Source organism: Dendrobates tinctorius, unplaced genomic scaffold, assembly GCF_039654945.1.
Source record: "Dendrobates tinctorius isolate UK_male_01 unplaced genomic scaffold, ASM3965494v1 ptg000104l, whole genome shotgun sequence".
Lineage (NCBI taxonomy): Eukaryota > Metazoa > Chordata > Amphibia > Anura > Dendrobatidae > Dendrobates > Dendrobates tinctorius.
In genome coordinates this window covers 16786268-16804093 of record NW_027361772.1, presented here as the reverse complement: position 1 = coordinate 16804093, position 17826 = coordinate 16786268, and the positions used below count along the sequence as shown (strand labels likewise).

At 39.2% G+C, this 17826-nt stretch overlaps 1 protein-coding gene across 7 annotated transcripts in view; it reads left to right on the top strand.

The window, feature by feature from the left end:
* NSD3 (nuclear receptor binding SET domain protein 3) overlaps window positions 1-16447 on the top strand; it is a 154574-nt gene extending 138127 nt beyond the window's left edge. For all 7 annotated transcript variants that reach the window (XM_073588829.1, XM_073588828.1, XM_073588830.1 and 4 more), the window contains 3 exons: window positions 649-755; window positions 1622-1826; window positions 3011-16447. In XM_073588829.1, the coding sequence (XP_073444930.1) occupies window positions 649-755; window positions 1622-1826; window positions 3011-3252 (554 nt within the window). In that variant the 3' untranslated portion in view covers window positions 3253-16447. The remainder of the gene's footprint in view (window positions 1-648; window positions 756-1621; window positions 1827-3010) is intronic.
* Window positions 16448-17826: the final 1379 nt, after the last annotated feature.

The following is a 17826-nucleotide window of genomic DNA, read 5'->3' as shown; positions in this document are numbered from 1 at the left end:
CTTTTTCTGTAAATTTATTTTTTTTGTAGTTTTTTTTGGGACAGTTTTTAGATATTTTTTTGACATCCATTAAGCAATGGATAAAATGCTAGTATTTCTTTTTACGTGAAAACGCTGACAAAGCGTTCAGAAAATGGCCTACAGGGTTTTTTAGCCTTCCCATTAACTTCTTTTCTAAAGTAATGAGTTTTCTGAGCATTCAATGTTAGAAGAATGGAAATGTCGCTTTTCAATGTTTGACATTTTTAAAAGCGTAAATTGTTTTTAAAGATACTCAAAAGCCTGAGGATATGAACATCAAGCCGCTTTTCATTATAAATAAATAGGAAGGGTTTTTTTAGTGCTTTTTCCAACGTTTTTCAGAGCAGAACCGCTTAAAAAGACACCAGAAAAAAAAAAAAAAAAACATTGTGGGAACATACCCTAAGATCTTTCACATCTGCCTATACGAATAAGCAGTAGAAGGGAAGAGAGGCATTGGGGTACTTGCGGGAAGGGTTCGGGATTCAGTGTTACTTGTTAAGTGCTGTGTATGGAAATTATCGCTGTGGGCTTTAATATGAATTTATTTTATATGAACATGACAAAAGTGCCAATTACCGGACCATTCTGTGGAACGTTATATTCTCTCTCCTGAAATTTCTGCAGGAATGGAGTTAACATTTAACTACAACCTTGACTGTCTTGGGAACGGCCGAACAGAATGTCACTGTGGGGCGGAAAACTGCAGTGGCTTCTTGGGGGTACGACCTAAAGTAAGTGCATCAATTGGTTTAATATGACATGATGGCAGTGTATGTCTTTACATTGGACCAAAGATCGGTTCTAACACTCGTGCACACAGCAGAGAGCTGTGGGGGTAGGTTTGGACGTTTCAAAGGGAACCTCCCCTCACTAGAGATGATGCAAATTCATTCAAAGGGTCCCCTCTAATTTTTGCCGAGGTTTATAAACCCCCACTTCCTTTCGGCTCAGGAGCCCCAAGAAAAATGAATAAATCAGCAAGTAACCAAATTTTACATTTATTTTATTTTCAGTCCTGCTATCCGTTTTTTGAACATGCAGTCACTTGATCATGAATACGGTGCACTGCAATACTGTGATATTGCAGTTTATCATGGCAGCAGGATGTCTTACAACCACAGACATGGCAGACAACCCATCGGCACCCTGCAGGGCAGTTGATGGCCTAACAGAGGGCACCATCCCACATCTAACCACTTAGCTGCCGCAGTCAGTAGCAATTGCAGCAACTAAGGCGTTAACTGCAGCAATTGTATTGAGCTTGGGGGATTAACGCTGCATCTGCAAACATGTATCTGCTACACAGCAGCTGCCCGTCTCTATATAACGGCACCAAACACGTGACCTACATTTGCATCACATTTCAGAAAGGGCTTGTATTTGTTTTTGGGCTCAAAGTCCTGCTTTTCAATATTGGTTCTCCATGAAACATGAATATGATACTGCAGTGTTTATGGCTGAAGCACCTACATAAGCCCACCCCTCCCCCATTGCACACTTGACTCACAATAGGTGAATACACAGCCGTACATGTGTATTATTTGTTTTTCCCCTGATGCTTTGCAGACATCATTGAGTTGTTGATTTCTTTTTGCAGACAGCTTGTGCGACAGCAAATGAAGAAAAGGCCAAAAACGCTCGACTGAAGGCGAAAAAACGGAAGATCAAAACCGAGCAGAAGCAGATGCACGAAGATTTCTGTTTCCGCTGTGGAGATGGAGGAGAACTGGTGATGTGCGATAAGAGAGACTGTCCTAAAGCTTATCACCTCCTCTGCCTTAATCTGACACAGCCGCCCTATGGTAATACACGATTTACGGGTCCCGTACTGTGTGGCGTGCTGAGCTGGAGGACGTTCAGTCCACATGGCCAAAACTAATACACTGTTGTGCTTTCATCCTTGCACCAGATCTCAGTGTCTGTTTTTTCCCTACAGACTTCCTTTTACTTCAAGTGTTGAGTACATAAATGTCATTAAGACTCTTAAATCCCATGTAATTTAATCTACGAGTATTTCAGGCTGGCTGTGAGCTTTTTCATTATTAGGTGCAGGCAGTTTCCTTTTATTTAGCAAATAATAATATATATATATATATATATTGTTTTTTTAACGAGCAACAATATATTTCTCAACGTTTTACAATTTAGAGGGTACACATACAAACAAATCAGATTTTACAAAGTAATGAAATAATTACACAAAGACTAGGAATGAGGGAATCTGTTCACTAGCGCTTACAATCTACAAGGATATAGGGATGTCACACAATATAAAAGTGCTTGCGTTTTACAACAGTCTAGCAATAATTTATATATACAAAAAAAAAACTTAAAGGGGTATTCCATCTCTGAGATCCTATCCCAATATGTAATACGTGCTCGATAAAGGCTTAAAGATGCAGGCAGAAATCATTAATAAATAATACCGTCGTGGGGCCATATTATTATGCAAGTTAAATCAGAAAAAGATGCAATACAATGTATGATATCATTCAAGTTCAAAAAAAGGGAACCTGAAACAGAACCTTGACTCGCGTTTCGCATTAGCTTCTTCCTGGGAGAAGCTGTTTCTTTTACACCCCAGGAAGAAGCGAAACGCAAAACTTTTTGCTTCCAATTTTCCTAGTCTTTAGGGAGTGCCCCTTATGTGAATAACCCACTTTGTAGGTACCGTATTTACAAAAAAATTGGAATATAAATGTGGACATATCACTTAAACGATAAGGACAAATTCTGGTGTCCATGAAGCGGGAGCCAAGTATGGACTGAATCTGCTGACTCGAATCGACCGTCTCGTATATGTCTTGTGTTCGAGTCAGGAGATTCGCAACCGGTCTGAACTTCACGTTTCATACTCGCCTCGTTTCACTTATGTCTAAATTCAGCCTAACCATGATAGATAACTTGCATCCAAGTAGCGATCTACATATTTATTATGTTGCTGTCGGATTATCTTTTTTTTTTTTTTTTTTTTTTTTTTGCATAGGTAAATGGGATTGTCCGTGGCACCAGTGTGACGTGTGTGGAGCAACTTCGTCATCCTTCTGCGACTTCTGCCCGTCTTCTTTCTGCAGAGTGCACGAGAAAGGCGCTCTGACGGCCTCAGCCCAGGACGGGAGACTCTACTGCTCGGAGCACGACCCCCAGCACTTGCCGTCCTGTGGAGACGAGAAAAAGTTTAAATGTAAATTAGAGAGCGAGGACTCCACGTTTCCTTCCGGGTTTTAAAGGAGATGATGCACTTAATACAGAAAACTATTCCTGTCAGTACCACGTACTCCGGCCCTCCTCCTCCGCCTCTTCCTCAGTGTGTAGTGGGGGCTTGTAACGCACACATCAAAGTGTTTTAATGCCAGAATTGGATTGTACTCGTCTTTTTAGTGTCATTTTGTTGTTCCTGGAAACTTGTTTTAACTTTTTTTTTTAACAGTGAAATCAATCCCTTTTTTTTCCTCCACTTTTGCGGTAAGCAAAGTTGTATTTATTCTATTTATTAACTTTTTTTTATTATTATTATTATTACTATTGATTTTTTTTTTTTTGGGGGGGGGCAATCATGCTATAAATGCAGCTCCATGCAAAAAGTTTCATAGAAGTATTGACAAAATGGCAAATTTGCAGCTCCGACGGGTTAACAGACAAGTGGAAAAATTCAGCATTATTCCTGGATACTTTCCAGAGTAATTTTTCTTAAGTACGTAGATTTCGATAGGATTCAACGGCAGCTGTTCTTTTTAAACATGTGTGTTGGAATTAAATGCCTCGCGTGCCGATTTTAGGGGGGAAAAAACAATATTTTAAGAAGAAAACTTACAATGGCTGATCCCGGTTATTTTTCTCCTCGCGGCCTATTTGGTGAGGCGTAAGGAGCAACAAGTCTTCTGAGGCACCTCAAGGGGAACAGATATTGCCTACCACATGCCATCAGTGTACACGTATATGTCATTCCTCCTGGATATCCAAGGAACGTGAAAAAGAAAAATGGCAATAGTGTCATCTCTTACGTCTCTAATATGTGGTGGATTGAAACAAACTTTTTTGCCTGTCTTGTGAATCTTGATTAACCAATATTCCATTCCGGCCAGAGATGAAGGTTCCCATCAGGATGAAATAGGTCGACGACTTCAGATAGCCCTTAATAAAGAAATTTCAGCTGCTTCCTGCCACGTTATCCTAGACACATAATGAATATGCTTGCATGTGTATTGTAAGCTCGGTGTAATAAGGTGGGAAGACCACGAGGCATGTAAGATGTAGGCCATCTTCTACGTCACTCACTGTGCAATCACATAGTTGTCCTCTTCGAATGGGAAAAAAAAGACGTGATACCCACCAATCCCCTGCCGCTCTTGTTTCATCACTTCGCGGATCCTTCCCTCGTTTCCACTTCCTGGTTCCGCTTTGCGCACAGGAAATGGACTGCTCAGCCACTCATTGACTGCAGCCATGATGCACCTCAGTGATAGACATTTCTAGAAAGTAGAAATCTGCTGAGGATCTGGAAATTGTCGGAGCGGGAGTGGCAGGGAATTGGGTTTTTTTTGCCATTCTGATGGTTTGAAAAAAAAAATGCAAGTGGATAAACCATTTTTAAAGCTCATTCACCAGATCACTGACCATATTTGTTTTCCCGTACTCTATGAAAGTTTACGAAAGGCATTGAAGGGGTTGTCTACTGCTTGGACTACTGTATTTCTCAGTGTAAATAAATCAAACCTCTCGAACCGGCAGCGTCACAATGTGACGGGAGCATCGGGAGACCCAGCCGGAACGTCACCAGTGCAGAAAGTGATTATCTCTTGTTTTTATTTTACATTAGGGGTACAGTACCTTTTAAGAAGGGATTGTCCGAGTAGTGGACAGTTCCTTGAAGTCCCTTCTAGGACTTTTCTTCTTCAGTGACGTTATTTCTTCCATTATCCAAGGGTCTCTAAAAAGTGTGAACGAGCGTCTGATTGGCTACGAAAAGCACTTGATTTACCTTTTATTTTTCCGATATCTCTTAAGAACTGGGAACCCCTTCTCTTCTTTTCTTGTGCTTTTTTTTCCCTTATACTACACATAAGATGATATGTTTTACAGTAAATTGTAATACTTCAGAGAACGAGCTGTCATGAAAAGGAAATCGCTTGCTGTGATGGCCATGGGACATCCGTTCTCCCAGTTGGTTGGGGAGGTAGGACCCCCCCACACCCACTTATTTGACACTAATTACTCTGTAACTATCTAAAACCTACTCCAGCCGGTTGCAATATTCGCAAGGAGTCCTATAGAATGTACTTGCATTTGCCCAACCTACAATGCACATGCATGCAATGCATGCAAAAGAATGCACACCCTACGTATGATAAAGACACTGTTCTGTCGTCTGGGCTTGGATATACATTCCGATAGTGTGTGTAGTGATCTCTTCTCTGTCTTGTCTGAATGGATGCCAATGTGCAGTTTATCATCTTTATTTGCCAGTGGGCCCGCAGAAGGGATTGGTTGTCTCGTAGTAGTATATACATAGACTTGTACAATGGGGTTTGCAATGTATCAGCCACCAAACCAGTATGGAAGATGTTTTTACTTTCTTCAAACTAAATGGAATCTTTCAGTAGGTTTTTTGCTATTTAATCTGAGAGTAGCATAATATAGGGCACAAGTGTACGATTCCAGGGATGTGTTACTTATTAGGCTGTGTGTTGTAGTTTCAATACAATCAGTATTTTATCAGGAGGAGATTATCACTACAGGACCACATCGCACATGCACAGTAGTCTGGTTGATCTGTGTAACCCCACCAGCGATTAGCGGCTTGTTGATAATTCACACTCCACTTTGGAAGCTACCGGTAAGGGGTGAGGGCGGGGTTATACACAGGAAACTGCCAGTAAGAGGTATGGGCGGGGTTATACACAGGAAGCTGACAGTAAGAGGTATGGGCGGGGTTATACACAGGAAGCTGACAGTAAGAGGTGTGGGTGGGGTTATATACAGAAAGCTGCCAGTAAGAGGTGTGGGTGGGGTTATTCACAGGAAGCTGCCAGTGATTGAGGTGGGTGGGGTTATACACAGGAAGCTGCCAGTAAGGAGTGTGGGCGGGGCTATACACATGAAGCTGCCAGTGATGGATGCAAGCGAGGTTATACACCAGTAGCAGACAGTAAGGGGTGTGTGCACAGGAAGATGCCAGTAAGGGGTGTGGATGAAGTCAGGCTATGTACCCACGTATGCAGAAAATTACTGACTGAAAACCGGACTCCTTCCCAGAAAGCACGCCTTTTTTGCGTGGTTTTTATGCGTTTTTTTCCGGAGAATGCTTAAAAAAACGCAGAAAAAAAGATTACATGGGTACACATCCTTATACGCATCCCAGAAGTCTTTGCTCTGCTTCATCTACAGCAGGTAACAAGGATTCTATCAAAATTACACCAAGCAGCCCAGTAAGTGACACATCACTGGAATCAGGCTTTTTTGCCCTATATTCTGTTGTGCTCAGATTTTATAGCAAAAAACTGCTGACAGATTCCTTTTAAAAAGGATTTTAAAGATTGGTAGAAAAGGGTCTACTTTTTGTTTTTTAGCGCTAGCACTACTTCCTTTTGGTCTGTGCCATTTGTTTCAGCTTGGCTTTTAATCACGTGCAAAATTTCAGCTGTATTAGCGAGCAGCGCCTATAAGCAAGAGTGGCACTGTTTTTGTGAAGGTGGGGGAAAAAAAAAAAAAAAAAGAGTAGAATCCTTTTAATTTTTTTTCTAATCCTGAACAACCTGTCATCGGGTTAGTGCTATGTAATCTGAGAGCAGCATAATGTAGGACCAGATAACCCGATTACTTACTAGGCTATGTTTTGTTTTATCAGCAGGAGATTATCCTTACAGGAAAACTGGCTTCGTGCCTCCTATTCGATCCCCACCCGCACCACAGATTAGCAGCTGTTATGTGAGTGAGTTTATACCCAGCTCTGCACCCACATCACAGGAATCAGGGTCTCTGTCCCTTCATCATGCTGCTGCCTGCTGACAGGTTCCCTTTATTAAGGTACTTGTCATTGATAACATTTTACAACTCTTCCTGGAAGTGAGCAGCATCTTGAAAGTTTTGCCCATGTTGTGCCAAACAGGTCAGCCTTTTTTATTTATTTTTTTGTCACAAAATAATAATATTGTCGCTAGGCCTCAGTTGTGTGCCAATGAAATCTTGTATTTGCAGTCTGGCTGTCTAGTTGTTTTTTTTTTCCTTTTTTGATGCACTGTTATGATTTTGTGCTGTTGTAGCAGTGTTAATTTTTTTTTTTTATTATTATTTCACTTCCTCTATGGCTTTATCCAGTTCATTTGAAAACCAGTAGATGCTGCTATTTTAAAGCTACTGCCGAGTAAAAAAAAAAAAACACGGTTAGACCTTGAACACTAGGTTTCCACTTCACTACGCTAATCCACTCTTTACTTTTATCTACTTTTTAGAGCGTTTTTTTTTTTGTGATGAGCGAGCATGTTTGGATAAGGTGTTATCTCAGCATGCTCAGTTGCTAACTGAGTGACTTCGACGTGCTAGAAAAACATGTTCGAGTCTCCGCGGCTGCTTGTCTCATGGCTGTTAGACGTTGTGCTGTGCCTGTCGTACAGCCGTGAGACATGCGCTATAAATGAACGATAAAGTATGTTTTCCAGTTTACGTGCAAAAAAAAGTTTCCAAATACATCCACAATCTAGTATTGATGCTGAGTTAAGTGAAATCTGCATTTACCATTTTAAAGGCTTCAGAGCTGTAATCCGATCGATATTCTGTCGGCATAGATGATTTGCATTCTGAGTTGTAGCCTTTATGCTAGACACTGGGCAGAAATCGGATGATGGACAACTGTTTCCATACATTATTGGAGCTCTGCTTTAGCTGTTAGGGCAGAATTATGAATGCAGCTCCAGACTACAGTACAAAATAAATAGATAAATTACGCAAATTATTGAAGGGTAAATATGTACCTTTTTAAAGAGAGATTGGCTCACTGTCCCATTTTGTTTGTTGTGTGACTTGTTAAGGGTACTAACAGATGATTTTCATAGAGTTTACAGCTGATAAATGGTCTTGAGCTTTCAGATGTGGTGTTGTTGCCCATCTGCGTTGCTTTGTCCGTATCGGCCATGGCCAAATTACAGCTACAGGAAGTAGTTATGACATAAGCGTGGTTCGTAAGCTGAACTTGGCCAAGTACAGTGGGGGTAATAAGTATTTGATCCTTTTGCTGATTTTGTAAGTTTGCCCACTGACAAAGACATGAGCAGTCTATAATTTTAAGGGTAGGTTAATTTTAACATTGAGAGATAGAATATCAAAAATAGAATCCAGAACATCACATTGTATAACTTATATAAATTTGTTTCTTTTTTGCAGTGAGAAATAAGTATTTGATCCCCTACCAACCATTAAGAGTTCTGGCTCCTACAGACCAGTTAGACGCTCCTAATCAACTCATTACCTGCATTAAAGACAGCTGTCTTGCACAGTCACCTTTATAAAAGACTCCAGTTCACAGACTCAATCAGTCAGACTGTAACCTCTACAACATGGGCAAGACCAAAGAGCTTTATAAGGATGTCAGGGACAAGATCATAGACCTACACAAAACTGGAATGGGCTACAAAACCATAGTAAGACGCTGGGTGAGAAGGAGGCAACTGTTGCTGCAATAGTAAGAAAATGGAAGAAATACAAAATGACTTTCAATCGACATCGATCTGGGGCACCATGCAGAATCTCACCTCGTGGGGTATCCTTGATCATGAGGAAGGTGAGAGATCAGCCTAAAACTATACGGAGGGAACTTATTAATGATCTCAAGGCAGCCAGGACCACAGTCGCCAAGAAAACCATTGGTAACACATTACGCCGTAAAGGTTCAAATCATGCAGTGTCTGCAAGGTCCCCCTGCTCAAGAAGGCACATGTGCAGACCCGTCTAAAGTTTGCCAATGAACACCTGGATGATTCTGAGTGATTGGGAGAAGGTGCTGTGGTCAGATGAGACAAAAATTGATAACTCAACTCGCCTTTTTTGGAGGAAGAGAAATGCTGCCTATGACCCAAAGGACACAGTCCCCACTGTCAAGCATGGAGGTGGAAACATTTTGGGGGTGTTTCTCTGCTAAGGGCACAGGACTACTTCACTGCATCAATGGGAGATTGGATGGAGCCATGTACCGTAAAATCCTGAGAGACAACCTCCTTCCCTCCGCTAGGACATTAAAAATGGGTTGTGACTCGGTCTTCCAGCAAGACAATGACCCAAAACATACAGCCAAGGCAACAAAGGAGTGGCTCAAAAAGAAGTACATTAAGGTCATGGAGTGGCCTAGCCAGTCTCCAGACCTTAATCCCATAGAAAACTTATGGAGGGAGTTGAAGCTCCGAGTTGCCAAGCGACAGCCTCAAAATCTTAATAATTTAGAGATGATCTGCAAAGAGGAGTGGACCAAAATTCCTCCTGACATGTGCGCAAACCTCATCATCAACTACAAAAAACGTCTGACTGCTGTGCTTGCTAACAAGGGTTTTGCCACCAAGTATTAAGTCTTGTTTGCCAGAGGGATCAAATACTTATTTCCCACCGCAAAATGCAAATACAATTTATATGATTTATACAATGTGATTTTCTGGATTTTATTTTTGATATTCTATCTCTCAATGTTAAAATTAACCTACCTTTAAAATTATAGACTGTTCATGGCTTTGTCAGTGGGCAAACTTACAAAATCAGCAAGGGATCAAATACTTATTTCCCCCACTGTATATGCACTCATCTATGTGTTAGGGACCTATTCAAGCACTTTACAATCCGCCTAATGCCCCCGCTGTCAAGTTTACTTTTTATGTTTCTTCGTTGTTTTAATAAAAACTTGTATAATTTTGTTTTAACTTTTGATGAATTGATTTATCTTACTAGTCACTACTCTTTTACTGAATGTACTTATTTTCTTTAATGTTTGCTTGTGTTTTATGGAAATGCATTGATACCATCAGGTACGCTTGATCTTCCCTGGATAGAGAAACCGCCTTCTGTTACATTTAAGGGCAATAAAAAAGAGCCATTTACTGTCATTCAATTGAAACCATACTGAAACTCTTGCGTTAAAGGACTGATTGAGTTGGTAAAGGCATGGCTAACGATACTTTTAAAAGTGTGATACATTTATGAAAAGATGAATATCTTAAAATATGTAAGGGTCACAACTTTTTGCCATTTACTATGCCTGTGCTATTTGAATCTATATGATTGTGGTATTGCATCTAATTTATTGTATAGATTATTACGAACAACAGTGCCATATACTCAACAGTGTTGTGATAACGTTTATGTTTGGTATTGTCACATAATTCTCTTGGGACCTACAGAGTTGCTACAGCTTCGGCTACTTATAAGGCATTTACACAAGTTGGGCTAACTTATGAAAAAAAAATTTTGAATGAGACATTGAGTTAATGACCTTGGATGCAGCCTAACTTATTGTTTGAGGGGTATATGTGGAGCCCATGGCAGTCCTCTTTCTGCTTTGTACTTTTGGAATGCCTTTCAGCATTTACAGTCTGCTGTTTTATTGATAATTTGTTTTTAAGTTTCTTAATTTAAACATAGCAAGTTGAACCGTGAAGATGGTGGTAGAGTAAAAGGTAGTGGTTGGTTATAGGACTTCAGCTACCTTCCATTTCCTCTTAATTTTGATCTAAAAATGAATGCCCACTTTTTAACACTCAGTTGGCTGACAATTTGGTGCTGATTCATTCATTTATTTATTTATTTATTTACAAGGGAAGTTTATTCCATTAGCAACATTTTCCACCTATTCACATAAGTGTGTGATCCCCAATGAGCATGAATCCTGTGATCCTTTGACACACATGTGCAGTACCACTCCCATAAACACATAGCAGTGAATGGAGTGCTGGTCACGCATGCGCATGGCTGCGGCATTGAACTGGAATGCATGGGCCTCTGAATTATGATGTCCAGGCGGTCAGATCACCACCAATTATAAGCGTCACCAATCTTTTTTCATAAATGTAAATGTTTGGATAACTCCTTTAATATAGCTTGATAGTGGTATAACAAACATATCGTCTGTCTGCAGCCACCACTCCATGTTAAACTGTCCTACTAATGATTGCAGGAAACCTACATGTCCACTCTTAACTTTGATTATAGATGACTTTTGATACCCTGAATAAGTAAAACATTGAGAAATTAATCAGGTAAGACTTTTTTTCATTTGTTTCACGAGACATTTGTTTTTAGACTGATGGCTAATAACTTTTATAAATTTTCCTATCGTATTCATTCTGTTAGAACAGTGTACTAAAACAATTTCCTTCGACAGCGTATGTTCTTTGTATATTTCGTGCAATCTTGGGTAAGACTCACTTGTGTTTGGCTCTGGACATATTCTGTGTTCTATGGAAAGATCTGATAATAAATGGCAGTCCCGTGCTAGTCGGTGCTTTTCTTGAGGGAGAGGTTGATGCAGACAGGTTCTCTTTTGTACACCGTGTGATTGATGTAAAGGGTTTTGTATTTGATGTTTATTACTGATGACTTTTTTGTTACCTTTTTTGGCCTTCCATTTCATTTTTGTTGGATTTTATATTTCATACAGGGTAAAACACATTCTAGTTCACATGTATATAATGTTCTTTTAAGGTGTAGAAATGTGTACATACAGATACTAGAAATTAACCGGCTTTATCACGGCTTTCCCCATATGGCCACACACTAATTTTAGAGCATGCTTGAGTATATGGTAAGGATCTCTTTTTACATTATGTATATGACACACATTCATTGGCCTCCAGTTACCATACATGGTCCAGAAGCATATTTCACCTCTGTTGGGCCTATTCACGGCAGTATACTTTTTTTTTTTTTTTTTTATAGCGTACTCACTTGTCACCTATGCGTTGCGTTATGCAAGTGGGAGTCAATGGGGTAACGTGTATCATTGGAGCTTTCTATTGTAAGTATATTTTTGATGGAAGGCTCCCATATGAAGCGATCAGAGACTTAGTAATGCCTGGAGGACACCGCAAGCTATACATGTAGAAATATTTTAATGGATCCTAAAATCTTGCATTGTCCTGCACTTTCGTCAGTCCCTTACTGTAGGAAAAGTTAGTCCGGTTTCATCTGTTGAAGGTGCAAGCGATGTGTGGACCGGCTGCGGGTCTCCTGACCCAATCTCAACACACCATATATGGCTCTAAGGCTTGTCAGTTGGGTTCAGAAGACTCGTGGCCAGTCCAGTGATGGTGGCTTTAACTTGGACCTTGAATGTTGGATTTGTGAAATCAACCTTAGTACTTTTAGTTGGGTAGATGGCTACAGTTTTAACATTTAGTGTTATTAAAAAAATATTATAATCCTTTGGTGTTGTAAAGCGTCACTTAATTATCAAGTCTCCTGCTTGGACCTCCGGCAATCAGTGAACATCACCACAGGAGACTTACGCATTAAACGGTATCCATTTACATCAATACTTTATATGCGTATTGTAGGACGGGACTTTACCTCCAGAGTGAGATGTTCTTTGTTGTCCCCTTTCCTCTGTTATTTTTGTAAATGGTTCACTAAACAATGCTTGTGTAAGAAAACCTTACATTTGGTGGTTTTAGGTTCCCTCATGTTTTAGCCAGAGAGTTTTAGAGGACGCAGATCATTATTCAGACTGCCTATTAATGTCAGTGGTACATTGTAATGCTTCATTTCCCCTGTGGTGGCGCTGCAGGGAGATCAAACGCGTATTAGCAAATTCCTCCCAGATTATAGCTGATCGCTTGTGATCGGCCTGTTGTTCAGTAAATCTATGGACATGTGCACAAGATGTCTTTTTAAAAACGGTTATTCCCGAAAAAGCGCTTAATAAGCATTGACCATTCCGCTCACTATTTAATACATACAAATTTAAAAAAAACACTAGTGGCAAAGCCGACTCAAAAAAAAACTACTGGAGAGAATCTTCTGGAAAAACTCCGGTGGTCATTTCTTGAAGCGTCTTCTTGAAAAACTTGACCGGTACGTTGGCATCTAAAAGTCCTCGTGTGCACATGTCCTAACGAAAACAGAAAATGCCTTACAAATGTAGCCAACAGTACAGAAATTGACATTTCTTAGAGGTTATAGAGAACATGAATTATTTTGGAGGTTTATTACATTATAACCAGAACTTGTTTGTTTGATGCCGCTGATATTCCCTTTTGAGCAGTGTTTGGGTTTGTGTGCGTTGCGTATACGGTAATGGATTCCATCTAGATTATTTTTCGAAAACTATGGCTGTGCAAATAAACCATGAATCTTAGACAGAATCACGCACAGTCCATATTTTTTCCCAAAAAAATCAGTTTTCGAACCCACGGATCTAAAAGGAGATTTACCTCCTATGCTTGTTTCTTAGGGAAAGATGGCATAGAACGCTGTGACATTGGAAATTTTTGATCGGAAAGTTTTGAGGTATAAGAGGTCCTATCCGTGTGCTGGCAGTCATGGTGCTTTATCTTTATTGTATGTGTTGGTTTACTACATATAGGATTCTTTGTATTACAATTTATACACTACTTTTTCGGGAGCAATATCTGGATTATATGTATTTTCTTTCTTGTGGCTTCCATAGATTCCTGTGCAAGTCTACTAGCTATCTTTTCATTCCCAGAATGATTGGTGAAAGGGTTTTCCGGTCTTCGATTTTAAGAGTCACATTGATGGTGGTCTGTCAGCTGGAATCTTCACGAGTGACATACCTTTTGGAATGCTCCTTGAAAGGGGTTGTACAAAATAAAAAAAAAAAAAAAAAAAAAGAACATGGCTTCTTTTCAGAAATGGCTCCATGCAAGTTCGTGGTGGCTTTCATCTTGGCTCTATGAAAGTAAGTAGGAATGAGCATAATACCATACACAAGCTTTGGACAGGGTTGGGAGAAACCATGTTTTTCTAATCTTGTATCACGTCCTTGGTGTTGACTTCTTAACAGTAGAATTAGTATCACTAGTAACCAAGTATTGACATAAAGGGTTATTACCATATTTTACTTTTAGAGCACATCCACAGGATATGGTAGATAAGGTCTCGTCTCTGAGACGCGCAACTTTTTGGAGATCAGGGTTCAGTTGTGTGCCACTGTCAAAGAAGAGGTGGACCGGCATGTCCGGCGCTCTCTACGCATGTTTATGAAAGGTACAAAAATCACCATCAGATTGGTAGTCCCATACACCGTAAATGAAATTGTGGCACGCATGTTCAACCACTGGTACATTTACTGAAGAAAATTGGGATCCCCCATTCTGGTGATCAGTGAGGGACCCAGCATGTGGAAATCAAAGGAACTACAAGGGATTGTTCAGTGGATATGTGAAATATAGTAAATCATGTTCACAACAGGAAGCCAACATTAAGTCTCATTCCGACGGGTATGTTGTACCCGTATCTGTATCCCGGATGTAATGCCCAAACCTCTTCTAAATCTAATCTACAGCTTGGTAGATCCTTACGGTGGGTTGAGATCGGTTACATCTGTAATACAGACTGTTAAACATGCGTACAATATACCCACGTGGCCTTTTTGACCGATGTTCCCATGTTCCTAGCTTTGAGGTCATAGGATAGTAGTGTTAACTTGCACAATTGCTGCCTACACGAAGAAAGATCCATTCTCCCGCTAAGATTCGATTTCGTCTTTTAATACGACGTACGGTTTTCTTTCGTTGAGATTTGTACATATATATTTTTATATTTTCCTCATTCATATTTTATTTACTTTGATATATTCTTTTTTTATTTTATATTCCTCTGGTGGTCAGAAAAAAAACAAAAAAAAAATACCATTTTAACGTGGGTGAACTAAATGCCTGTCAAATGTTAATAATCTCCATTATTCTGTTCCATCCTTATTTTTTTTTTTTTTATGTTTAGCAGGTAGCATTTCTGAATCCGCAAATTAACAAAAAATTTTAAAAAAAGACAATAAAAACCTTTTTAACGTTACGCATTGAATTGTACATTTATTTTTTATATATAATTACTGTAAGTAGTTTTTTGGGGGGGAAATCGTTCTAAAATGTCTCCACTGCTCTACCACCACTTCGACCATCCGGGAAAGTTTGAGAAAAGACAAGTGTATGAAAAAAGCTTAGGCTAGCCGAGTTCACAAATACACACGGTATAACTCAACGTCTTCTGTACTTTTGACTTGATATGACCACATTAATATATAAATATATAGTGTACGAGGTGTGTGGGATTATTACAATTTTGCCCTTTTTTTTGTATGTTTTTGGGATTTTTTTTCTTTAAAGTGTAATTCATCCGCACTTATATATATATATTTTTTTAAAAGGTCAGTCCCACATAAGATATATTTAGTGATACTGATGTGATGTTAGTGATACATGTCGGTAGGTAATACAATTTTGATTGTTTTTTGTTGTTTTTTTTTGTTTTTTATTGTAAATGTACTGTACATTAGAAAATTAATGTTTGTGTAGTGTTATATATATATTTTTTTTGTTTTTTTTTCATCTGCCTTCAACGTACTTTATATATAGATGGACGGCTAGTTACAAGCACAACCTCAGATTTGACTTTTAAGAACACCACCTTTTTAGACGTGATGACACTTCTTTTGAAGGATTGGCTGCCGCGTTTAAGACTTGTGACCTCAAGATTAAATATCACCATCACGAAACTCATTGCTGTTTTTTTTAATTGGATCTCTCAGGTCAGGTCGATTCGTGTTATTATACTGGAATAAAGATATTTACGTGCATCCGCCATTTTTTTTTAAATTTTTTTTGAGGAGGGGGTATTTTAAAGGGGAGAGGGATGTGGTGGGGTTGTAAAAAGGCACTTTATTCCAAATAGTCACGTGTTCGATGCTGGATGTGTTTCATAAACTTCTATGGAGATTGCACTTTAATGCTTGTAGCCATTTCATCTCTCGTCTCCTATACGATACAGATAGCAGACAGTGTGTATACATTTCTGTATAATGAAACCAAGCAACTAGTCATGTTAAGTGCTTTAATTCTATGGCATTTATGATCAAAGTTTACGTATTAAAACTGAAGAAATCAGTTTGTTAGCAAGTCTTAAGTGGGACTGACCAATTTTTACTGTATATAGAAGGAAGTATTACACTAGTCATTTTAGAAATACCTGTACCATTTTAGTTATCACTGAATATCTGTGCATATACATTTTGTAAATTTAAAATGCTTTGCCTATAAACATTATTTTTATTTTTTTTTCCATTTTGGGTTTTGTTTTAAATGTGTGTTTTAGCTGTTCAAATGTTACCGAAGAAAAATGAGAAAGTGGTTTTTTTTGTTTTTTTTTAAATGACATTCCGCTGATTTGAAAGTTTGCTTGTTGAATTCAATAAAAAATTGTTCTGAATGTCCCATACGCCCGTGTGATTAATAATTTCTGAATTGTTTTATTTATCAGTAAGAAATGGTAAGGTTTCAGCGACTGCTGAGGCTGTGTTTCTTTATCCATTCTATTAATCCATTTAGAAGATACATACAATGGTTGGGCCGCTATATTGATGACCTCCTATTCTTATGGGAAGGTAAAACAGGAGAATATTGCAGAATTTGTGTCCTATAATGACAACTCCTTTAAGAATTACCCACTGTCATAACAATTAGACTGGTTTTACACTTGCCGTATTTTTGCAGGCCGTTTTTGTGGCTCCAATATATTTCTATGGGACCGCAAAATCAGCCCGCAAAAATTAGTAGGAGGGCTGTGCTCCATGTGGCCGTGAGGGCCGTATTTGTGGCCGTGAAAAAATATCGAGCTTGCTAGATATTTTTCACAGCTTACGGACACGGCCGCAGTGCATTTCAATGGTACCGCAAAAACAACGCTTGCTTGTTTTTCCAAGCTTGGTTTACACTGCCGTTAATAAACCAAGCACGTTCTTAAAGAGACAGTGTTCCATTTCTAATTCCAATGCGATTCTCCAGGCCAAATCATGTCATCCTGTGCATGTCATAAAAAAAACATTCCCAAAGGAGAATTTATCCGCATCAAAAGAAATTGTACCCGGAGGATTTTATTAAGGAAACCGAAATAGTTAAAAAATAGACTTTCATACAGAGGATACAATCTTATACCATGCATTAACACAGGCGTCCCAAATCAATAGGATAGAATTACTCGACAAAGAGTCCCCTCTTGTACCATTAATGAGACATACAGTGGGGAAAAAAAGTATTTAGTCAGTCAGCAATAGTGCAAGTTCCACCACTTAAAAAGATGAGAGGTGTCTGTAATTTACATCATAGGTAGACCTCAACTATGGGAGACAAACTGAGAAAAAAAAATCCAGAAAATCACATTGTCTGTTTTGTTTTCATTTTATTTGCATATTATGGTGGAAAATAAGTATTTGGTCAGAAACAAAATTTCATCTCAATGCTTTGTGATATATCCTTTGTTGGCAATGACAGAGGTCAAACGTTTTCTGTAAGTCTTCACAAGGTTGCCACACACTGTTGTTGGTATGTTGGCCCATTCCTCCATGCAGATCTCCTCTAGAGCAGTGATGTTTTTGGCTTTTCGCTTGGCAACACGGACTTTCAACTCCCTCCAAAGGTTTTCTATAGGGTTGAGATCTGGAGACTGGCTAGGCCACTCCAGGACCTTGAAATGCTTCTTACGAAGCCACTCCTTCGTTGCCCTGGCGGTGTGCTTTGGATCATTGTCATGTTGAAAGACCCAGCTACGTTTCATCTTCAATGCCCTTGCTGATGGAAGGAGGTTTGCACTCAAAAT